This window comes from Musa acuminata, chromosome BXJ2-8, assembly GCF_036884655.1.
Source record: "Musa acuminata AAA Group cultivar baxijiao chromosome BXJ2-8, Cavendish_Baxijiao_AAA, whole genome shotgun sequence".
NCBI classification, from domain to species: Eukaryota; Viridiplantae; Streptophyta; class Magnoliopsida; order Zingiberales; family Musaceae; genus Musa; species Musa acuminata.
The window spans coordinates 6383383-6406631 of NC_088345.1; the positions used below are offsets into that span (position 1 = coordinate 6383383).

Genomic DNA, 23249 nt, shown 5'->3' on the forward strand with positions numbered 1-23249 from the left:
TGGGTTATTTTATTTGTCTTAGCTTCGTTTCACACCCAAAATATCTGCGTCACCGTCTTAGCCCGTAATCGTGGCGTCCGGGAGAAGTCCAACCCCACCACCACCAGCATACTTTTCCTTTCCACTAAATTCCTACCTCGGATCTACCAGCGTCATGATTCGTCAAAACTGTGGGGACCACGGGACTCACGAGTGGACATCCTTTGATAGGTAAGGAAAAGTAATGTTGTGTCCATGGTCGACGGCCCGCTCGCGGCCACGTTTTCCCACCGCCTGTGTCGTTTCACAACGGTGACATTAATATCAACCGTACCGCGAACCTTACCCCCACGCTTCTCCTTCTTCTTCTCTGCAACAGGAGGAGACCAGATTAGGGTTCTTCCCAACCTAGCTTCATCTCCGGCTCATCTCCCCAGGTAGGGCCCTAGCTACCCTCCCCGTTTATCTTCGATAGTTGATTCGATCTTTGCTTCTCGTCTGAGGTGTCGATGAGTTAGGGATTTCTAAATTTCTTGAGAATTTCCAAGGTTGCTGGTTTTGTTGGGAATTCTTAGTTTGCTCCCGTCGCCTTGGTAGATTCCTAATGAGTTATTTGATGGAGATTTTGCTTGTGAGTTAGAATTCGATTCTTGACGAGCAAGACAAATATGCCAAATCGTTGGCGGATGAATTGCTTTGTTAATCTTAGAACTGCTTTCTTTTCTTGGTATACATAACGGAGCGCGTTCTGGAACAATATCTTTGGCAGTTCGTCGGGAGCCTTCAGGTTGTATCAGTGAGTTAGTAGCGATTTTTTCTTGGATTTACTGATTGGTCTACTTGGTCTTCGTAATCATGATCGTGCCTATTTATGTTCGGCAAAGATATTGGTGGATAATTTTTTAGGTCATTTTGGTTTCCGAACCTCGTCATGCTGCAGTTAATAAAAAGGGTTGTCATGATTTAACCGTTTCTCTCAGGTGCTTCTTAATTTACTTGGCAATCATTGGGATCATGAGTTCTTTTGTGAAAATTGATTGCATGTATGGTAATAAGAATTGATAATGAGCAGTTCCTTTCATGATCCTCTTCTCGTCGATTAAGAGATTCATAACTCGGTTGTCATGCATTATCCGGAACTAGTTCCTTTCGTGAACTTTACTCTGGTGATTTTCTTCTATCACGATCATTGACTTTAATCCAATTATGTTAATTCACCACGATGATACTCATACTTTCTTAAGTGACTTGATATTGCCCCAGTAGGTACTATCTTGTGGGACTTTAAATGCTGAGCCAACACTTATTATGGTTTATCACATATTCAATTAGTTGGTTTTCCAATGTGATGATCATTGTGATTTCTATTACTTGTGATGATTTAGCACATGGATGTTGACCTGTATTGATTAATTGGTTTTCTAATGTGATAATCATTGTGATTTGTCCTGTTTAAACTGTTCTTTTCCTCCTTGAAAGGGTGGTAAGGTACAAGTCCGGATGCTTTTTCTCTTTCGGTTGTTAGAAAAAAATTTGTAATGTTTACAAGGGAAAGGGAGAAAAAAAAAATCTTACACAGAGTTAATTATAAAGTTTCTTTTGTTCACTTTTTTGCTCAAATTTGATGTTTTGAGTCTGATGCTGTGAGTATGCTAGTTTTTGAAGCTTTAACTTTTGTATTGTTGGAGTGTGCCCAAGATTCTCCTGAAATGAATGTTTATAACAGTAAAGCTATCAATTTCAGAATGAGGGTGTTTTCCATTAATATGTAGCATTTTCTTGATTACAAAAAAGGTGATAGGTTCTGTTCATTTTGATATAGACAAATAGCAAATCTGAGATGTAGATGGATTAAACTAATCTCTACATATGTTGGAGAAATGCTACCTCAGATTGTCAGGTGCATGATTTTCACATGTCTTTTCCTTTTTTGATAAACTTAATAAACTATTATGTTACTATTAAGATAATAAGCTCTTCTTCTCAAGTATGAATATATAATCGTAGATATGTCGGACTAGCAGTACTTTGCCATTCATGATTGCCATTGATATAAACTAGTTACATATTAGATCATGACAAATTTCAGGATTCATTTCACATATGTATTATCTTTATGACGTGACATTGAGTGCTCTTGGTACCCTCATTTCATTCTTTTTTCCCTTTTCCCTCCATCATCTTTCCTCTTTGTCTGTCATGAATTTGATCTTTGGATGGACAATTTCTGGTTGATTATCAGTCATAGCTGGTGAGCCTTTCACTTATTTTTCAACGCTGATATCCTTTTTGTGATTCAGTCTACTGTGTATATGAATTGGAAGTAAGCACCATCACATGTCATATTTATTGGTAATCCTGACCATATGTTCCAGCATAGCTTTCTTAATAATGAGAACTTAATTCAGAATTTCAGTGTTCTGTTTACTTAAACATTTGCTTTCTCTTTCAATGATTTTTTGCTGTAAAAATAGCTACAATTGCAAGACTAGCTCCAATTAACTTCTTGCAAATAATTGCAAGATTTTCTTGTAAAGCTGTCATGATCCAGCTTATGCATTTTGCAGATTCCATTACTTTTTTTAAAGAAGATGGCTAGGCCTTTATTCAAATCATCTGTCCTTCCTGATGCTGTGTCTGGAAGTGTTCCTTTATTTCAAGGTTCTGGGAAAGCTAGGAAGCCTGCAAACATGATGTGCAGTAGAAGATCATCACAGCTTCGATTCTTAGGCTTCACAGGCTTGAAAGGTTCAAATGATTTGCATTTAATGTCTGGACCTAGCAAAGATTTCAGATTAGCTGTGTCTGCTTCAGTCTCTGCACCAAAGGGAAAAGCTTCTCGTGGAGTTGCTGTAGCTATGTTTGAACGGTTCACAGAGAAGGCTATTAAAGTTATTATGCTTGCACAAGAAGAAGCAAGACGACTTGGCCACAATTTTGTTGGAACAGAACAGATATTGTTGGGTCTTATTGGTGAAGGGACAGGTATAGCTGCTAAAGTTTTAAAATCCATGGGCATAAATCTTAAAGATGCTCGTATCGAGGTTGAAAAAATCATTGGAAGAGGCAGTGGGTTTGTTGCTGTAGAAATACCATTCACACCTCGTGCAAAGCGTGTTTTGGAGCTCTCTCTTGAGGAAGCTCGTCAACTAGGTGCCTTGATCTGGAACTTCCTCTCAATTACAGAACATTATCCATGCTTGTCTTTTCTTGTTATGGACTATAGTTTGTTTTCTTCTGAAGCTGAGGACCTGATTTGCTCCCTTTACCTTGCTATTTTCTATTTTTAGTGCAGTTCACTAAAATAATCACTACTAAATTCCTTAATTCTTACATTATATCTAAATTTGCCCATGGCACAATGTTCATTATTTTTAAAAAAATACAAGCATTATATACTATATTTTGAAGAAGAAGACGCTGAGAATTTTTTGGAGTTGAGATGTTAAAAATAAGACAAAATTATGGAAGCCAAGAAAAACCACTGTGCTTTGTTTTATATTATTTTGACATTGTATAGGCCCTATATGGAATAATTTTACTTTTTTGTCTAAATATTTTGCTATGCTTCTTACTTGCACTTTTAATTATAAGTAAATTCTGAGTTATGAAATACATTGTTACATACTAAACAAAAGTTGTATAATTTTAATAGATGGAACTAGTCAACTATTCCGAATTCAGATTTTACTAGTAAACAAAACATTCCTTTGGTTAGTTGCATAAACCTAGTACATCCTGATGCCTTAGTTAATTTGAATTTCAAGCCTAATTTGAATTTCAAGCCTAAGTATCCAAGAGTTGATTTAGATCATTATAAATATTTTATCTAGGAATAATGGCTTGAAAAATTGTTTGTGAGGGAGTCGATCAGATAGCCAAAAAGATGTTGAAGAAACTTTAGATGGATATTTCTTAATGCATCAACATTTGACATACTGTCATAGACTTAGCTGGAATTGCCTAAGTCGTGAGGCATCCTTGCGGTAATTGTCACGGACTTAGTTGGAGTTGTGTAAGTCATAAAGCACCCTTGTGTCAACTTCTCAGACTTAGCTGGGATTGCCTAAGCCATGAGGCGCCCTTGCGATATATGCATCCGCAAAGGGTCAGCCTTGTTGCAACCCTCGTGCAGGTCCCGAAGGACTTGTAAAATAGTAAGTTGATTAATTTGAAAACGAGCGACGGACAAGTCCCGACGTCTCGTAAAGAGGGAAGCTTTACAAACAATTCAGTGAGCACCTTGAGTGTAAGAAAGAAAAGAGAGGAAGGAGAAAACAAGGCCTTTGAAAGGTTGAACGAACAGTTACAAGTCCGCAAACAACTACTCACCGGGTGTCGGCCGCGAAGGTAAGCTCCCGTCAAGTTAACGTGCGAACTTGTGAAGAGTATTCGACGCCCGACACTATCCCGAAGCCCCATCCCCCCCTTGCCCCACCCGAGAGTTTCTATGGTGTTGAGATGGCTGACGTTTCGCATGTAGCTGTGGTCTGCAGAAAGCAAGTTGTGGCACACAAAAACGGAGCCATTTTGGGGTAGTTTTGCCTGGCGCGGCGTGCGGTCGCACTGCAGCATTGCAACCTGTTTGAGCTTATATTTTTTATAAGCAAAACACACGAAATCAAAGCAAAACATGTTGCCAAGAATATGTACAAGTATGCAAAAGCGACGAACGGTTCGTTGAACGAAGTTGTTGCGGATGCGCGATGATCGTTTGTTACAATACATCAACATTGAATCTTATGGATATCTTGAATTATCTCATGTTATAATTATCCTTTCATTTTGTTCATATTGAATGACTCTAAGATTGTAAACTTTACACATTTGATGCTCAAATTGAATTTCAAACAATAGTTTTAGGAGGCATATGAACAAGAGACCAGTAATGAAGAACAAAATCGAAAGCTCAAGTAAAAAGCTCATGATGGACCTGCTTTTAGTGTGGATGCGACTTTAATTGTCAATTTAAGTTTGTTTGGGTTGAGACAAGCTGAAATGAATGAACTCACTGAGACCAGCTAAAATTAGTTAAAATCTAATTGAAACTGATTAGTTTTGATGAATGTTGATCGGAACTGGCTGGAGATCCTGTTTTTAGTCCTTTTCTATCGTTTAAGATTGCAAATCAACTAATATATGTAGAACTTGGTTAGTTTCGGTGAATATCAACCATAATTGGTTGAATATTTCATACACAATCCATTTTGGATTGATTAATATTGAACTATCGGTTTCAGGCAAACAGATTGGTTTCACATAAACTTAAATCTTGGACGTTACCCTAGCCATGCATTTTGGCATGTCTAGGCACACATTTAAGCATACTGTTCGATAAAGACATGGGAAAGCTTTGTGCCAACCGATGCCAAAGATACTACTATGCCAAATTTTGGCCTGTACCACATCATTGTAGGAGCATGCTAGTTATTGCAGAGTGATTCTGTGCCATGCTCTAAAGGTATCAACTTGTCTCCATGCCATGATACAAACCATCCCTGGTCTAAACAATATTGTAATTAGCTTAATAATTTTGGATCTTTTGTTTCAGAAAGATTTTGTTTTGTCTTATACATATTGCATCTTGGATAAATGTGTTGCTGGAGGAAATATCTCTGTGGATGGTGAAATCTTTGTCTATGTTTATAGTTGCTTATATTTCATATTCAAAAACATTTATTTCTGTATGTTTGTATTATTTTATCAAGTCTCCTTAAGGGAACGTATGAATCATTAAAAGGGAAGTTCTTCATGTTTAGGTCATAACTATATAGGATCTGAGCACTTGCTTCTTGGATTGCTTCGTGAGGGTGAAGGTGTGGCAGCTCGTGTACTTGAGAACCTTGGAGCTGACACTAGCAACATCCGGACACAGGTAAGCTTTGGTAATCTACTTTATTTAAGCCACTGTGAAGCTTAAAATGAGTTTCTTCTGTAAGGTTATTCGAATGGTTGGTGAAAGCACAGAAGCTGTTGGTGCTGGAGTTGGAGGAGGAAGCAGTGGCAATAAGATGCCTACACTTGATGAATATGGAACTAATCTAACAAAGTTGGCTGAGGAGGTAGTTCTTGTGTTATGTAAGAATATGGAAGATAAAAGCCAAGGAAGGTTGCTAATCATTTGGTTTTACCATAGGGAAAGCTAGATCCTGTTGTTGGTAGGCAGCAGCAAATAGAACGTGTGGTCCAGATTTTAGGAAGGAGGACAAAGAACAATCCTTGCCTGATCGGTGAGCCTGGTGTTGGGAAGACAGCAATTGCAGAAGGTCTTGCTCAAAGAATAGCTACTGGTGATGTGCCAGAAACAATTGAAGGAAAGAAGGTTGGCTTATGTTACAAATGTTAACAAAATGTCTTTTCTTTTCCTTTTTGTGGTTTTCTCTCTAATATTTATTAAGTTCCCAAGACACTTTATATTTTTTTTATTTTTAGTTTTAACTTGTGTGATTTGGGATTATAGTTACAAAGTTTCTGTAAATTATTTCATTGCTTGTTGTTTGGAAGTCATCGTTGTGTCACTTATTGCTTATTTGAATGTTTGAACAAAGGTCATTACACTTGATATGGGACTCCTTGTTGCTGGAACCAAGTATCGTGGAGAATTTGAAGAAAGAATAAAGAAACTGATGGAAGAAATTAAACAAAGTGATGAGATAATACTCTTCATTGATGAGGTACACACTTTGATTGGAGCAGGGGCAGCAGAGGGTGCAATTGATGCTGCTAATATCCTAAAACCAGCTCTTGCAAGAGGTGAACTGCAGGTATTTAGGATTTCTTTGGTGCATGATGTTTCATGTACAGATCTTTATACTTCTGCTTGATATAATTACATGTTTTCTTTCTGAAATTATAAATTCTGATCATGCTTGTGCATCACCTTTTCTTTGTTTAGTGTATTGGAGCCACAACTCTGGACGAGTACAGGAAGCACATCGAGAAAGATCCAGCTCTGGAAAGACGGTTTCAGCCAGTTAAAGTGCCAGAACCCACTGTTGACGAAACTATAGAGATTCTGAGAGGGCTTCGTGAGCGATACGAGATTCACCACAAACTCCGTTACACTGATGAGGCACTCATTGCTGCTGCACATTTGTCTTACCAATACATAAGGTTTTTACTTTTTAGAACAATCTCATTCTGCTTTTTTCATATTTCTGTTTGTTGAGTATTGATATATTTTGCATAAAGATATGCAGGATTTTTTTTTTGGAGAATGGATGTTGGTGAATGATTAATGCACATTTTGCTAGGTCTTAGGATATTTGCATTGTCAGAATCTCATGATTGTGTACTATAAAGGTCCATGTCAACTTTATGATAGGCTAATGGCTTAATTTCTGAAGCTTGATGATTTCTTTTATGGTTTGTGTAATCCAATATAAGACCTTTATAGTACATTTCCTGCATCAATTTTCCAAATGAGTGTATTGGATATCTGCAGTTACATTTCATGCATCCATTGAAGCCAGAACCTCTTCACTCTCATATTTCTCTGTGGTTTCAGTGACCGTTTTCTCCCCGACAAAGCAATTGACTTAGTTGATGAAGCTGGTTCCCGTGTTAGGCTTCGCCATGCACAGGTTTTCTATTTTCTTATAGTGGTTCAGCACATATTACAACACCTAGAGCTTCTTAATTGAGATTATCTGTCTTTTTGCAGCTTCCTGAAGATGCCAGAGAGCTTGATAAAGAGCTCAGACGGATAACCAAGGAAAAAAATGAAGCTGTCCGCGGTCAAGATTTTGAAAAGGTGCCTTCTCTTTTGAATCTGTATCTAAAGGAATTTGCTATCAAGAAATAATTTTCTTCTATTCAAGTCCCTATGACAAAATGGATTACATTACATGAAAGATAAATTAGAGTGAGTGTCTAGCTTTCTTTTTTTCTTTTTCAATTTTTGGACAGGAGTTGCTCCCACTTAAGTAATTATTTCGACATGAATGATTTTTTGAAACTATACTTGATTCTTTTGACAGGCAGGAGAACTGAGAGATCGGGAAATGGAGCTCAAGGCTCAGATCTCGGCACTTGTTGACAAAGGCAAAGAGAGAAGCCAGGCAGAAAGTGAGGCTGGAGAGGGGGGCCCAGTTGTTACGGAAGCAGACATTCAGCATATTGTCTCTTCATGGACAGGAATCCCAGTTGAAAAAGTCTCAAGTGATGAATCTGATCGTCTCCTAAAGATGGAGGAGACTCTTCACAAGCGTGTCATTGGCCAGGATGAGGCCGTCAAAGCTATAAGCCGCGCTATTCGCCGAGCACGTGTTGGCCTTAAGAACCCCAACCGACCCATAGCCAGCTTCATATTTTCTGGTCCTACAGGTGTTGGTAAATCAGAGCTTGCAAAAGCTCTGGCAGCCTACTATTTTGGCTCTGAGGAAGCCATGATCCGGCTTGACATGAGTGAATTCATGGAGAGACATACAGTTTCCAAACTCATTGGATCACCTCCTGGCTATGTTGGCTACACTGAAGGTGGCCAGCTTACTGAAGCTGTTCGACGTAGACCCTACACGGTTGTCCTCTATGATGAAATAGAGAAGGCTCACCCAGATGTTTTCAACATGATGCTTCAGATCTTGGAAGATGGAAGGCTGACTGATAGCAAGGGTCGAACAGTCGATTTCAAGAACACCCTTCTTATCATGACATCTAATGTGGGAAGCAGTGTGATCGAAAAAGGAGGTCGGAGAATTGGTTTTGATTTGGACTATGATGAGAAAGACAGCAGCTACAACAGAATCAAGAGCCTCGTCACTGAGGAGCTGAAGCAGTATTTTAGACCTGAGTTCCTCAACCGACTAGATGAGATGATAGTCTTCCGTCAACTGACAAAGTTAGAGGTGAGAGAGATTGCAGATATTATGCTGAAGGAGGTGTTTGAGAGGGTCAAAGCGAAGGACATAGAACTTCAGGTCACTGAGAGATTCCGAGACAGGGTTGTGGAGGAAGGTTACAGCCCGAGTTACGGAGCAAGGCCATTGCGAAGGGCCATCATGAGGCTGTTGGAAGACAGCATGGCAGAGAAGATGCTGGCAGGCGAGATAAAGGAGGGAGATTCAGCAATCGTAGATGTCGATGCTGATGGCAACGTTACAGTTCTAAATGGACGGACTGGTTTGCCAGAGCAATTGCCCCCAGCTATTCCTGTGTGAAGAACACCATGAAGGTTCCTAGAAATCATATGTTGTAGTAGTTGTCTAAATGCTTTTCACTCTACTGTTGCTATACTTAAACAGGTATTGCTTGCAAAGGCTGAAGGGATGTGAATTATATGTCTGTTGTAAATGTGGCCAGAAGCAATACTACGCTTCCATGGAAAGGAAAAATAGATAGCAGTGTAAATTGTTAGTCACACATTTCATACTTTTTTCTACTCATCTATAGGGTTGTAAGATGAGGAAACAACGTATTGTTGATTACCTGATGTAAGGGTTTAATAGCTAAATTGAAAATGGAGACTCAAACGTCAGTGATAATATCTTGAGTTGCAAGGAGCAACCTAATCATTGTATCAAAGTTTTAATTGTTGGTACTGTGCATGAGCATCCAATGATGACAGGGCGTGCAATTATAAGCTCCTTGAGAAGATTCATGGCCTCAAAAGTGTGTATCGTTTCTGCACTTGTCGTATTTGGCTCTGTGCTAAATCACGTTGAGGTGCAGCAGACGGTTCTGTGCTTCCCTATGATTCCGAATGATTGTTGCTTTGCCATCATCATGTCTTCGCATGCAGTCTCGGAGGTGAGCTACATTAGTTCACTGTACGATGCCTCCTCATCTGTCCACTGTTCTAGTTCTCGCCAGCTGAAGATATCTCATCTCAGCAATCCACAGCTATAATACATGCTCCAGTTGAGGAATACTAATTATATACTCCTTGCTAATATGAAGTTGATGGACTGAAGTAGCATATACAACCAAATTAGGCACCTATTTCGTCAGCTTTGGGTGTATCTATTCAAATCTAGATGTGCTATTTAGCGCTTCAATAATGTAACTAATGATGTGCTATTTAAGTTTGAATGTGTCCTGCGGTGAGCTCAACACTTAAAGGCTAGTCTGGGGCTTGCAGAGTTGGGTGCTGTGCAGAAGAGTTATCGAGAGAGAGAGAGAGAGAGAGAAGGGGGGTGGTTTGGTGGGGGGGTTAAGAAGGGCTACTCATAACACTAAACAGTGTTCAGTAGCCCACTTTCAGTGTTCTGCAACACTGACAAAGCAACTTACAATAGAGAGAGAGAGAGAGAGAGAGAGAGAGGGAGGGAGGAAATACAAACAACACTAGTAAGGAGAGCCGTTCTGTTGTCGCCTCTCTCTCGAGCTCCTATTTATACGAATGTAATAAGGCCCTTCACCAAACAACCATTGCATGAGTGTTGCCAGACAAAGTTCTGCTTTCTTTATCTTCTTCTGCTCTTCAATAAGATGGCAGCCTTTCCATACCATCAGCCACAATTTTTACTTGCAAATAGCCCGAGGGAGATGTGGTCTTGCTACCTTCCCTCAGCAAATGCCCCTCCAGAGGTTCCTGCAGCAACCGGAGCCAAAGCCCTTGAGAGCAGAATAAGCTCCCTTGACACTGCTAACATGGATCTGTCTTCCCCATTGGTGGTTGATTCCACCAGCGCTGAAGGGGTTCCACAAATGGAGCGTCATCTGAAGAAGACAAAGAACAGAGATGCCATTAGTTTGAGCTCTGATCAGTCCAAGGAAGTAGCAGTAGGTTACCGTTCGATGGTCAGCTATGAGTGCTTAGTAGTTGTTCGTCTAACATGTTCTTCTTTGTCAAAAGGACCCAAAGAAAAGAAAGTGTAGGAGACAGAAGAAAGAGGAAGCAAAAATGATCCCACAGCCCCCAACAGGATACATCCATGTGAGAGCCAGAAGAGGCCAAGCAACGGACAGCCACAGCGTCGCAGAAAGAGTATATATAATTCTCAACATGTCAAGACATAGCAAGCTCCCAAGATGTTATTACCTATGATTACAACACTCTCCTTCTTCTTCCGATGCTCATCAGGTGAGAAGGGAGAAGATTAGTCGGCGGATGAAGGTTTTGCAGAGTCTTGTCCCTGGCTGTGACAAGGTAACATTAACTAGACCAAATGAAGCACATACTTCTTCTTCTTCTTCTTCTTCTTCAAGAACTTTGCTTGTTGTCCATGATGACAAGATCACAGGAAAGGCCCAGGTGTTGGATGAGATAACAAACTACGTGCGATCCTTGCAATACCAAGTTGAGGTACTCCCACAGTTGCATGCATTCCCATGCTAGCTTTCTACTGAGCTTCCATTACACTCCCTGCAGTTTCTCTCCATGAGGCTCGCATTGCTCAATTCGACACTCCATGACTTGGATGAGGAATGCAGTGGTGGTCATCTGGAACAACAGCTGCAGGTTAATTACAAGCAGCAACTACTTCATTTCCTGTACTGTCGCACTGTTTACCATTAGCAAGTACAGATAGTGTGATGTTGATGGTTTTGGGGATCAGGAAACATGGAACATGTGCAATACTCTGTACTCCAAGCAAGTCCGATTCAACGACGAGACTTCGACGACGAAGCACCCCATGGCGGACAACTCTCCGCATTGATGCCTTGCTTGTCTCAGGTCAAACACATCTGCATAGATATCTAGTGTTGTCCTCCTTCCACCTTCTCGAGGTCATACACATCTGCATGCATGATTGCTCTGTTGTTTCAGGGCAACGGGACTTGTCTGCTCGTGCAAGTGGACGATCAAAGAATCTTGGAGTGGAGTGAGAAAAGAAGAACAAGCCATCATGCAAGAGCTCATTCATTACCTGGAAACTTAGCCATACTTCTTATCTAAACCAGTGTATGATTTGTTGTGGCTGTTTCCACAGCATGTCGAGTTTGAGAGCAGCAAACCTTTAATATCCTGCTCTGGAATTACTCTCAAATCTCAGTGCATCGTTGCTGCTCGACTGTGGAACTATTATGATCTGACAAACATGCACTCATCATCGTTTCTTGATACACAGATCCCGACAAAGATGAGTTCAAATAGTGTCAACTATTAGATGAATATTATTTATAGTAATTCCACCGTCTCACTATATCCAATATTAGGTGAGATATCATTTGTCATGACTCAATTTGGGAGCAATATCTGTCTTAGGATTGCTACGAGAGATGTCTCGAAATTTAGGTGTCGAACTATATAAAAACTAAGGTTTATAGATTTTTGATGTGATTCTTTTGAAGCTTAAATTAATAATAAAATAAAGTGGATGTTTGAAATAAACAGTAGTTGATGATTACTATTATTGATTCAATGTGAAAAAATATTCTATGATATATATAAAATAGAAGAATTGATGAAGCAGTAGATAGTAGAGAAGTCGTTAAACCTTACTATGACGCTCAGCTGACTCACTTCTGTTCTGCTCATTCTCCATGTTAACAACGGGATTGATTCCATTGGATAGATGGAGAGAGAGAGGAGAGGAATCGAGGTCCGCGGTGGCTGCGGCAGCGGCCGCTATAGAAGTAGGCAAAGCCTTCGCCATGGCTCAACAGCACCGGATCGAAGTACAAAGGCGAGGAAGACGTTCGCAGAGTGAGGTCGGCTACCGCATGGGAGGCAGCGGAATGCATAGGCTTGCTATCCGTGGACAGGAGTTGCGGTGGCCACCGAGGGCCCGCCGGGAGCAGTAAGCGCAGGGCGGCCTCCGGCGGCGGAGGTGGCCCCTCCATCTTCCCAGCTTGGTGCGCCTCCTTTGGCGAATTCAGGGAGTCGTGGTAGCTTGGGCTGTTTGGTTCTGACACAGAGCGAGCGAGAGAGAGAGAGAGCTTCGATGAGTTCTTGACGTGGAATTGAGGACACGATTTGGGAACTTGAAAGCCCAGAAATACCCCTCCTTCCTTCATTTGTCATCTCCCTTCGACTCTCCAAGAAGCGTCTGTATGCCTTACAAGTAACAGTGATGCCAAAGGAGACAACAATAGGCAGTGCATCAATTCTTCCATCTTCTACTCATTTTTCTCGAGAGAACAAAATTAGATGAGTATTTGTTTTGCTGAAATTTTGAAGATAATTTCTCTAATCTAAAACACAAATGTCATAGTTTTCAAAAGCATCAAAAATTTCTTGAAGATTTGGCAAAACATTGTTAGCAGATGGTACTTAGAAGCATATATATCAGACTCTTAAACTACCTGAAAACAGAGGAAAACATTCCATTTTTCCAGAATAGATATCTTTGGCAATCGAAAATGACACAAAATAATAATAAAAGCTAATGCTATCCATGAGATATGTTTTGGAAAGATTTTAGGATTAAGCAACCACGGAGAATTTAAATGACATCTTTCTATTTTGCTATTAGAGAAGAAGAGCGGAAGAAAAGGAAGCCATAACCCTCAAAACTTACTCATGCTCTATAAATATGTGCTCCTATCAATCTCGTTCTCTGTTATCGTGAGGTTTCACTCTACAGGTGCAGAGAGAGGTCGAGGTCAGTGGTGGTGGTGGTGGCCTCAGGGCCGCCGGACGAGGCCGGGGTGGTGGCGACGGGAGGTTGTGGTGCGAGGCCGTAGACATAGGCGAAGCCACCGCCGTGGCTTGACAGGGCGGGTTGGAGGAACACAGGCAGGGGAGACGGGCGCTGTGTGAGGTCGGACATGGTGTAGGAGGCGGCGGCGGGTGCGGGCTTGCGTGCCGCGGCGGCGCGCTCCTTCTTGTGGGCGTTCTGGTGACCTCCGAGGGCCTGGGAAGTGCTGAAGCGTCGGGAGCAGTAGGCGCAAGGAAACGTCCTGGTAGGGACGGCCTCTGCCGCCGGCGGTGGCCCGACCATGTTCCTTGCTATGGCCGCCTCCGCCGGCACCATGAGGAAGTTGTAGTAGCTGTTGTTGGTGTTTGGCTCTGACATGGAGAGACCGAGTGAGAGTGAGACGCTGCGGTGAAGTGGAGGTTTTATGTACGTGGAGCTGATGATTTGCATGTCCCGAAATATCCCTCTCCGAAGGGGAGCACTTCATGTCCCGACTTAAGTCACCGCCAGCGCGCGACCGTATAGCACAGTGCCACGTCGTGCAATCGTTACCCGAGTCGGGGCGGGAGGAACGTACGCAGGCGTCGTACGGGAGGCGACAGCGACGGCCGCGCACGACGCGCCGAGAGCAGGCACTTCGGGTGTCAGAACCCCGTCTGCCTGGAAATGACGTTTCTGCCCTCGAGCGTAGCTCTGTATTCTCTTCACACATAGATGCATACTAAAGACCTTAATAAATGCTACATTCAGAATATGTTGATATCCTTAGAGCAGTGGATGCTGCATTCATCTTGCACATTTTATTACATCTAGCAAACCCATATTGCCAACACTACATAATCGACTCACAAAGAATTGGATGGTAAAATAATGCAAAAAAATCTTACAAGATACCTTAATCATTTAAGATGACAGGTAATACTAAAGAAAAATAAAAACATATACATGATGAGTTCTCATCAAAAGTTAAGATCAAATAGGAAACAACTCCAAGGATCTGAACTTTTTCATTGTTGAACAGTATCAACAATGGCTACATACATTGTTGGTAGTTTCAGCCTTTCAGCAGAAGCAAAAAGTTCAGATCTGCTGTCACATATTGTGTATGAAAAGAATGGAGATTATTTTCTCAGTGTTGGGGGTCTACCGAACTAAGTTGTCGCAGCCATCAGGATCGATCGATAGAATGCACGCTTTACTGCACGCACTATGTCATCTACCTCAGCACTGATTCCTTTGAAAGTATCTCTGCAACCTGAGTTTGCATTCAAAGAAAGTAGATGAATGTTTAAACAGAAGCATCCAGTAAAGATTGTGAAAACTAGCAAAAAAGTGATGCATTTCTTCTTATGGTTAGATGAGGTGAGACAATTAGTATTAGTGGTGCAAGGAGAGATAGAAAGAGACCTAAGAGCCAAGGTTGAGATGCTGAAAAGTCCCTATACAGTGATTCTCAAATTTACGCCAGAAAGGAGGAGGGGAGCAATAAGTCAAAATTTACGCCATCAGTCAACTTATTCAGACCAATATCTTGATTCTTTACACCTGCAGAGCATGCCCAACCATCTTTGAAAATGATGTTATTGTTACATATTTTCCTTCTCGTTCGATCTGTCAATGGAAGTGAATCAGAAATTAACTGAAATAGAATGGAATTTTTAGCATACATGTAACCATCAAGAAAACATACCTTGGCCTTCCCTATTGGAAGGCAGAAACTGGAATCAAATACTTCGGCTGAAATAGGAAATGACTCTCCATATCTGAAAAGCCAAACATAGATGCAAATATGTCTTCAGTATCAAGCTTTAACAGATCACATGATTTGAGAATTTGATGGCTGCTACATACAGAAGCTCATTTTCAAGGAAAACAACTGGATCAGGCTCCCTGATATCAGCCTTTAGCAACCCTCGAGAATCTTCAGCGGAATATGGACTGAAACACCTTTAGACCAGGAACGTGGGCATACCATGCTGCATAGCACTGTAAGGTTCCCATTGTAAGCACTCAACATTGCATATTAATTGCCATTGCTGTTAAGTGTAGTCATGCACATACACCTGACTTCCAGAAGAATTGTGGCATAACAAATAAGGATTGCAAGAAAATTCTACGTCATTGAGCAGCAAGTCCAGCTACATTAACACAGGAACTATGTATTGACCCTTGCACCTTCCATTTTATAATAACTAGAAGAGAAGGATTGAAGAATTTACAGAACATATATACTTAATCAGATACTACCCAACGAACTTTATACAGCAACAGTAAGAAATGCAAGCCCAGCACCAATATGTTTGAGCACTTCTTCTCAAACCATGAAGAAGTATAGGGGTGAATGAACTAATGCAGCCAAATAATAAAATTTCTTTGTTGTGACAACTTCTCAGCCACTTGTCTTCCTTTTTTGTTTATTTGCTAAAAAAGACAATTCAACTACCCAAGAAAATAAAAAAGATAAGCAAACGTTTAATAGGTCTTCATAAACCAGAATAATCATTATTAACAAATACTTTGGTAATTGAGGTCCTAGGTGCAATTGAAAATGCAAAGTGGAATGATGACTCTAAAAAGACTACAAAATAATATGCTATATCTCACAGGTCCATATTTGATTTCTAATAGCTTTACCCCTTTTGAACATAACACCGAGCTGATTATGTTACCATAATGACGGATGCTAATATGAAACAGTATAACAATGGCTCTATCTATGTATGGCACAATAATAACAGAAATGATAAATTGTAGAAGAATCTAGTTCCATAGACACCTGTGAATGTTGAACATCAACTCCAGCGTTAGCACCATTCGGTCCTCTAAATACAATAGGTACAGATATCTGGCCCACTGACATGCAGTTGGACTTTGCAGCAGAATTGATTATATGATCAATCGCCTCCAACACAAGTTTAAAGATTTATAACGTTAAAACTATAGCAGCATGTAAAAGCCAAATATATTCCACTTCAGAATATGTCTGTCATACACATTTGGTTGCTAAATAACACTCAATTCACCAGTCCTCAACTCCAAGGTTCAATGTTCAGTTGACTACACATACATTGCCAAATTTTGAAGTTTATGGAAAGAATTTTATCATGCAACAGAAACAACAGAATAGGAAATAGTAAATTAATTGTTATCCATCCAACACCAAGCAATATATCCTTAGCATCACCAAAGATTGGCATAAAACATAACAATCTTTCGATAAAATTTAATTGAGCATATTATATGCAAACCACACAACAACAATTGTATCATTAGCAAAGTACCCATATGACCCTCCTCATAGTTTCTCATGGTTGTAAGTTTTGAGATATTTGTTAGTGATATCTGCAACCATGCAGTGCAATTTTGATAACCAGTGACAATAAAACTATTTCAATTTTTCTTGAGTCTCCATTTTTCCCAAATTTTGAAACTTAGTCATATATTTATTTGCTATGTGAAACTAAGTGAAAAATTAACTCAATCCATCATAGTGATTTGTTATGGTCATCAAGGAAAACTCAACCACAAACGTACACATGCATGTAAATACTGAGAACCTTTTCTGCAACATTTATATCTATATATTACTCAACTATGAAGATTACAACATTTGTCAACTCATCCACATAAAGTTGAATTAGACTTCCCTATTAAGCCTAGATAGATTAGATAAGAACCATGGCCATTTTGATCAGCATTCATCATTTAGAAAAATCTTTTCCCAGTTGATCAGCCAAGTGATAACCTAACTCTTGATACAGTGTAACTTGGACACCTTTGTTCAGACCATTCTTACCATGATTTCAACAATAATGTGACAGGAACGAATCACTGACAAACAGTCAACTGTGTAGAATATGAAATAGCAACTCTAACCTGCATAGAGAAGTTAAATATCATAAATTTTACAACAGGCCGAAGACCATAGTAAGCTGCACCAACACCAATCCCTGCAAATCCAGCCTACAAACACGGATAAATATATGGGATGGATATATTTAGATTAAGAATAGAGATGTCTACATTAAGAATAGAGATGTCTAACTTGCAACCAGAAAATACAATTTAGATTAAGAATAGAGATGTCTACATTAAGAGGTAATATAAAGCAATAAACGCACATTGAAAAGGAGAAAATAAATGCATTATGCAAACCTCTGTAATTGGAGTATCGAGCACTCTATCAGGACCATATTTCTCGAGAAGACCCTTGGATATCTACAATCATAGACAATTGATGAGGTAGTGACATCACTTTGTTGAAACAAAAACATGTGCAGGATAGTTAATAAAAGATGGAGAAACTCCCAAATGCAAAGCTACAGTCCAACCTTATAGGCACCCTGGTACTCTCCAACCTAACAAGGTAAATGATTTGTTAGAACAAGAAAAGAAACACAAGAAACCAAAATTCTCAACAACCATTTCATTGTTTTACCTCTTCACCCATCAAGAAAACTGTGGTCTGCTGACATCTCCTCATCAAGCGCAGAGTTAAGCGCTTCACGCACCGTCATCTGTGAGAAAGAGATGCATAAGATAAGGTTCTGTGTCCTTCCATAAATGCTGTTCAAAAGCAAGGACAAAGATTAATAAATAATAAACAGCATAGCACCGAGATTTTGTAGTTATCTGTGATCTAAGCTAACAAAAATACATACTTGTTCTGGTTGTACAGAATGTTTCAGCAAATGTTATATGCCCCTTTAGGAAGTGAAGATTCGATCTAATCTAATAGTCAGATTAAAACAGGTTTTAAAAGACTGGCCGAAAAGTAAATGACATAACAATATTTACGTGAAAATTCTGCATATTAAAGCCAAAGATAATAATAGAACCCAAAAGAACAAGAATATTAAACACAATGGAAAACCGTAAATTGGTAATGCTAGAAACCACAGAAAATACCAGTACTTCACAGTAGTTCATCGCCACCTCTTTCTGACGGATCAGCTGAAAATGCAAATAAAAGAATTAAGTATAAAACATTACCTCTTTTGCTGCTGTCGTGTATTCTTCTGCGAAACCGATCCTGCAGGCAGAACCTTCTGCAATGCCTGCCCAAGGTTCTCAAAGAGACAAATACAAAAAACAAAAAAAAACCATATTTTTAATGTGAGAAAAGAGAGTCATGTCTCCAATCCAACAACCAAAAACAAAAGAGGAGACACATGAATCGACATAACAAGGAGTCCATATCCGACCTTCCGCCGCGCGATCCCCCACATCTTCCTATCAATCGAAGGACCGAGAAAGAAAAATCATTTCCGATTCATCGTAATAGACGCCCAAAGGCATATCAAGAGACCACCTTTGCTTTGGATATGCAATGCGATCAGTCTTAAGAAACAAGAAGGGGGAGATTAGTGGAGCAGCTATAAGATCTCAGTCCCTTGGCTCTTCGACTTTGGAGTCGGCACCAAAATAAAAGGTAAAAGAGATGAACGGACACAGCTATGAGCGTCGGGAATCAAGAGTGGAGCAGAGGAGAAAGAGTACCTCGAAATCGAAGGCGGCGTGAAGTGAGAATAGGAGGAAAAGGAGCGAAGAGATTGGAGACGGCGACGGTTACGTAACGTAACGAGGAAAGAGTACGCCGCCGCTGACGATCTCGATGGGAATAATATACTGGAAATGGTGTGTGTGTGTGTATATATATATATATATATATATATATATATATATATATATATATATATATATATATATATATATATATATATATATATATATATCTCAAAAATATATTATCATAATATAAAAATAATATTTTCAACAAATACTAGGAAAATAATATTGTAGCATTGTGTTTTTGTACTGCATTATGATTTTTTAGTATTATTTAAAATATTATAATTGGATTGATTAATAAAAAAAAGCGAATTATAAAATAATAAAATATGTAGTAAAATAATAAGGCAGTAATAAAATATGTAGTAAAAATGGTAAAAAAAGAGAAAAATAATAATAAAATAATAAATTGAGAAAAATGGGAAAAGCTATTGGAGAAAAAATGGCGCTATTAGAGAATTATGAAAATGAGGAAACTTATTGAGAAAAGCTAAAAAAGAGAGTCTTTTTTAGGAATTTTCCCATATATAAAAAAATTTTATGTATTATTTTTAGTACATTTTGATGGCCAAAGATATTTGTGTTTTTCGTATTCGACAACACAATTAATTTATCTTTTTTTTGTTTCTTTTAATCTAATTTCCTATATCATCTTTTAATATTGGAGTGTACACCGTACGTCACCAATTGAAAGATAAAGACTTCTGGCGTCAACTGAGTTCTCGCAACTCAAATTTGAGATTGGCTTGAAATGTATTCCAAGTTCAGGTTGAATCTGCCTTCATCATGCTCGTCACTGATGGGCTTAAGATACATGCCTTCATCCGATTCGATATATTTTAATATCATTCATTCGTTTCTCATCTTTTTCTTGTGAATTAAAGATATATTTTAGGGCATTAAAGACACCAAAAATGGATGATGAATTGTGACACCAAATCGTCGCAGTTGGAGAGCAGTGCACTGAGGATTATTTTTCTTGGAGCTTTTCATCTCCATTGTTTCATTTGTGTGGATAATTTCTAATACAATTTCCTACTGTGACTCCATTAATGCTGCACCAGCTCAGGTATAAGCTTGAGCAGGAACGAGAGCTCCTGCTGCGAGAAGTTGGGTCTTTGTCTCTGTTCTAGCGAACCGGAGAAGCTTTCACCTCCTTCATGAGCTGAAGCTGGTTTGGTAAGATCCGAAACGGCCTCTGTTATCTCGTCGACGAGATCGACGATCACACCATCGATTCCCATTAGATGCTGCAAGTAGACGGCTTCAGGAACATTGCTGCAGCAAAAATGAGACAGGGTTAAGGATCAAGTTCAGATCAGCAATCTTAAACCAAGGAATGAATCACCGAGCATACTTCAGCTGGCCATAAGTTAACAGGGAAAGGTTGGATTCTTTGATTCTTGACACTGTCGATGGGGTTCTGAACACTCCTCTCACTTCTGAGACGATGCCTTGCAGGCCACCTTCCAGGCACAGCTTGATGGCCTCATCCAGTGAGTTCCTTCTCACATCATCAAATGTTTCAGTGCCTCCATTGGTGAGAAAGAAGACCTGGTTTGTAAGAAACATGAGCTATGTTTTCCATCCTAAACCTGTTGTTGAATGCAGTAGAATAAAAGTTACAGGGTGAGCCGATTGAAGTTTCCTCAGCAGCGGTGCTGCATCAGGTTGGAAGGTGGAGAAGATGATGGGCCTGCAGTTTGCGTGCTTGTGCACAACCTGATGAGCAGCAGCCAAGTCAAGAACACGTTACGTTGCTGATCCAACCCATTTGGACAGGTTAATTTGAGCAGACCTTCAAGACGGCCTCAAGAGCGTGAGTAAGATCTTCCAGCTGGTACACCGCGTGGTCAACGAATTTGAGCTCGATGTTGAAGCCCAAACGAGAGTCAACTTTCTCGAACGCTTCCTGCAATGTGCAGAGGGAGTCGTCGTCCTCCACCTTCCAGCTCAAAACCCTCCCGTCCTTGGTCCTTCTGAGCAACGATTTCCCCACCTGGAACGACATCAATTACATGCCATTTACATTGATGCAAGAGCGAACTCATCGCTGTCGGATCTCGTTCAAGAAGCAGACCTTGCCGGGCTCTCTCTGAGGCCCGTACGAAAGGAATTCTTCCAGGTAAAGATCCGTGACGTGCTTCTCCAAGATCTTACCCTGCATTGATCCATAGCCGGAAGAAGATATAACAATGATTTAAAGCAAGGAAGACAGACATGGAAGAAGATACATACAGCATCTTCGGTGAGGATTTTGTCGTCATGGAAGATGATGGGGACGTCGTCTTTGGTCACCTACAAAAAATGACACTTCATGGGTCTCTTCTACAGTAGTCTCATCCTCACCCACACTATTCCTTTTTATTTTCGAAGAAAAACCCAAAAAAAAAGAACGCATAAATCAGTACCTAAAAATCGGAGTGCTAAAATCTATATATATATCAATCAAGAGAGAAATATGCTAACCCATCGACGCCAAATCTATATTTCCACTGCATTGCCGTCGAGAAATCGACGGAGGAGTCGAAGATATAAAGAAGACCAAGAAAAAAATAAATCGGCGGCCCCACAAGGCGATTAATCGCCGGTTCGGTTCCACGAGCCGCGTGCCACGATGCCGACGACGGAGGAGCTACCGGCCGAAGTAACGGCGGGGAGGGAGAGAGGGGAGAAGGGGGGTGACTAATTGTACCTGGACGTCAAACTCGACGAAGTCGATGGGGAAGAGGGCGGCGCGGTTGAAGGAGAGGAGGGAGTTCTCCTTCACCGCCCTCATTCTCCGGTCCGTCGAACCCAGCGCGTTCATCCCCTTCCCACGGTGCCCCACCAACACGAACCCTCTCGCGGCCCTGGGGATGGAGGGGTTCACCGGGACCTGGTCGAGGTTGGGGACGTCGGTCACGTGGACGGCCTTGAGAGCCATCGTTAACCCAGTCGGACCACGAAACCGACGTGCTTTAGGTATCGTGAAACCGGTGAAGCACAGGGGCGGAGGAGAGTCGGGGGGCGCTTTAAAGGCCATGAGGGAAGCGGCCGGAAGGTTGCGTGTCTCCGACACCCACCTCCCTTGCGACACCGGATCTTATCCGTAGATGCGTGTATTGTGCGGAGCTGGAAGCCGCGTGACCTGGAGCCACGCCTGTTGGGTGGATGCATGCGCGAATCTTGATGCAGAGCGACGGTCTGGTCCGCTGACATCGCGGTGGCGTCTGTTGGCGCGTGCATGTCGAGGTTTGACCCGATGAGACAGGACGTGATCCGCTGTAACAGTAATTAACGCGCCAATAACCCGTTCTTGGATTTACGAGTTGGCCACCCTTCCATTCTCTCTCTCTCTCTCTCTCTTTGTCGGCCGCCCTTATATTCTCTCTCTCTCTCTCTCTCTCTCTCTCTCTCTTTCTCTCTCTGCCACCCTCCTTCTATTCTTTCTCTCCCTACCTCTCTCACTCTCTCTCATCGATGATCTCATGTCTCGTGAAATTAACAAGGGATCCTGATATGTGAATAAATCTTGAAAGTGTTAATTCAAGATCATAAATGGGTTGAAATAGATCAGCTTCAAAAAGATAAGCTTGAAGTGATATAGTCAGAATCAAGATACAATATTAACTATAATAAAAAATGTAGATAAAATTTGTAGGGCTCTAACAAGTATTTTGGACGGACAATATTTTTAGAGGATGAAAAATCTTAATATGGAAATGACTTATTTTGAAATTTAAGATTTGATTAATTTATAAATTCTTCATAGGTCTCCGATGGGACTGAGGATAAATATTTATATTTGATTGTCTTTAGATTTTTCTCTAAAAGATACATCGAGATAATTTTTTTAAAAAAATTGATGTAAAAAATGAATATGTGCGGAGATTTATGCTTGAGTTGATATCATCTCTATTACACCCTTAAATAGTATTTAAGAGGTGTGAACTTATTTTAAATCAAGAAAATTATCGATCATCCATAATCTAAACTAAGGATCGAAGACATAAAAATCCATAACATTATGAGTATTAAATTCTCGTTCAACTTGTGTAATTTATAATCATGCAATACATCATTCGATCACTCAATTAAACTCAAAGTCAAACTCAAAAATCATTTACAACCATTTATAAACCCATATGAGCAAGAATTACTATAATCATAAAATCAACCATTTACCATAAGTTT

At 40.3% G+C, this 23249-nt stretch overlaps 4 protein-coding genes and 1 pseudogene across 4 annotated transcripts; 2 read left to right on the top strand and 3 right to left on the bottom strand.

The window, feature by feature from the left end:
* Positions 1 to 258: 258 nt before the first annotated feature.
* LOC135618925 (ATP-dependent Clp protease ATP-binding subunit ClpA homolog CD4B, chloroplastic-like) lies at positions 259 to 9461 on the top strand. The gene is made up of 10 exons (XM_065120394.1): positions 259 to 416; positions 2547 to 3132; positions 5739 to 5854; positions 5919 to 6041; positions 6116 to 6301; positions 6528 to 6743; positions 6875 to 7092; positions 7487 to 7562; positions 7643 to 7732; positions 7959 to 9461. The coding sequence occupies exons 2-10, from the start codon at positions 2571 to 2573 to the stop codon at positions 9135 to 9137; spliced, it is 2766 nt and encodes a 921-aa protein (XP_064976466.1). The 5' UTR covers positions 259 to 416; positions 2547 to 2570; the 3' UTR covers positions 9138 to 9461.
* Positions 9462 to 10407: 946 nt separating this feature from the next.
* Positions 10408 to 11579, top strand: LOC135619581 (basic helix-loop-helix protein 80-like). The gene is made up of 4 exons (XM_065121724.1): positions 10408 to 10719; positions 11003 to 11224; positions 11291 to 11380; positions 11478 to 11579. Exons 1-4 carry the CDS (start codon positions 10408 to 10410, stop codon positions 11577 to 11579), a joined length of 726 nt encoding a protein of 241 aa, XP_064977796.1.
* Positions 11580 to 13442: 1863 nt separating this feature from the next.
* Positions 13443 to 13952, bottom strand: LOC135619585 (zinc finger protein KNUCKLES-like). The gene has a single exon (XM_065121733.1). It carries the CDS (start codon positions 13950 to 13952, stop codon positions 13443 to 13445), a length of 510 nt encoding a protein of 169 aa, XP_064977805.1.
* Positions 13953 to 14311: 359 nt separating this feature from the next.
* On the bottom strand, positions 14312 to 18730 carry LOC135619587 (pyruvate dehydrogenase E1 component subunit beta-1, mitochondrial-like; annotated as a pseudogene).
* A 1307-nt stretch (positions 18731 to 20037) lies between these two features.
* LOC103993452 (glycerophosphodiester phosphodiesterase GDPD1, chloroplastic) lies at positions 20038 to 22157 on the bottom strand. The gene is made up of 7 exons (XM_009413528.3): positions 21769 to 22157; positions 21312 to 21371; positions 21154 to 21234; positions 20872 to 21072; positions 20700 to 20795; positions 20431 to 20627; positions 20038 to 20351 (listed from the first exon to the last, which is right to left on the bottom strand). The coding sequence occupies exons 1-7, from the start codon at positions 22096 to 22098 to the stop codon at positions 20123 to 20125; spliced, it is 1194 nt and encodes a 397-aa protein (XP_009411803.2). The 5' UTR covers positions 22099 to 22157; the 3' UTR covers positions 20038 to 20122.
* Positions 22158 to 23249: the final 1092 nt, after the last annotated feature.

Excerpts from the sequence above, each read along its gene's own strand:
- LOC135618925 (XM_065120394.1), top strand. The coding sequence starts at position 2,571 with ATGGCTAGGCCTTTATTCAAATCATCTGTCCTTCCTGATGCTGTGTCT. Across the intron at positions 7,093-7,486 it reads TTGTCTTACCAATACATAAG|TGACCGTTTTCTCCCCGACA; the intron begins GTTTTTACTTTT and ends CTGTGGTTTCAG. Across the intron at positions 7,733-7,958 it reads GCGGTCAAGATTTTGAAAAG|GCAGGAGAACTGAGAGATCG; the intron begins GTGCCTTCTCTT and ends TTCTTTTGACAG.
- LOC103993452 (XM_009413528.3), bottom strand. The coding sequence starts at position 22,098 with ATGGCCTTTAAAGCGCCCCCCGACTCTCCTCCGCCCCTGTGCTTCACC. Across the intron at positions 21,372-21,768 it reads TCGTCGAGTTTGACGTCCAG|GTGACCAAAGACGACGTCCC; the intron begins GTACAATTAGTC and ends CATTTTTTGTAG. Across the intron at positions 20,352-20,430 it reads TTAACTTATGGCCAGCTGAA|CAATGTTCCTGAAGCCGTCT; the intron begins GTATGCTCGGTG and ends TTTTTGCTGCAG.
- LOC135619581 (XM_065121724.1), top strand. The coding sequence starts at position 10,408 with ATGGCAGCCTTTCCATACCATCAGCCACAATTTTTACTTGCAAATAGC. Across the intron at positions 10,720-11,002 it reads CAGTAGGTTACCGTTCGATG|GTGAGAAGGGAGAAGATTAG; the intron begins GTCAGCTATGAG and ends GATGCTCATCAG. Across the intron at positions 11,225-11,290 it reads CCTTGCAATACCAAGTTGAG|TTTCTCTCCATGAGGCTCGC; the intron begins GTACTCCCACAG and ends CACTCCCTGCAG.
- LOC135619585 (XM_065121733.1), bottom strand. The coding sequence starts at position 13,952 with ATGCAAATCATCAGCTCCACGTACATAAAACCTCCACTTCACCGCAGC.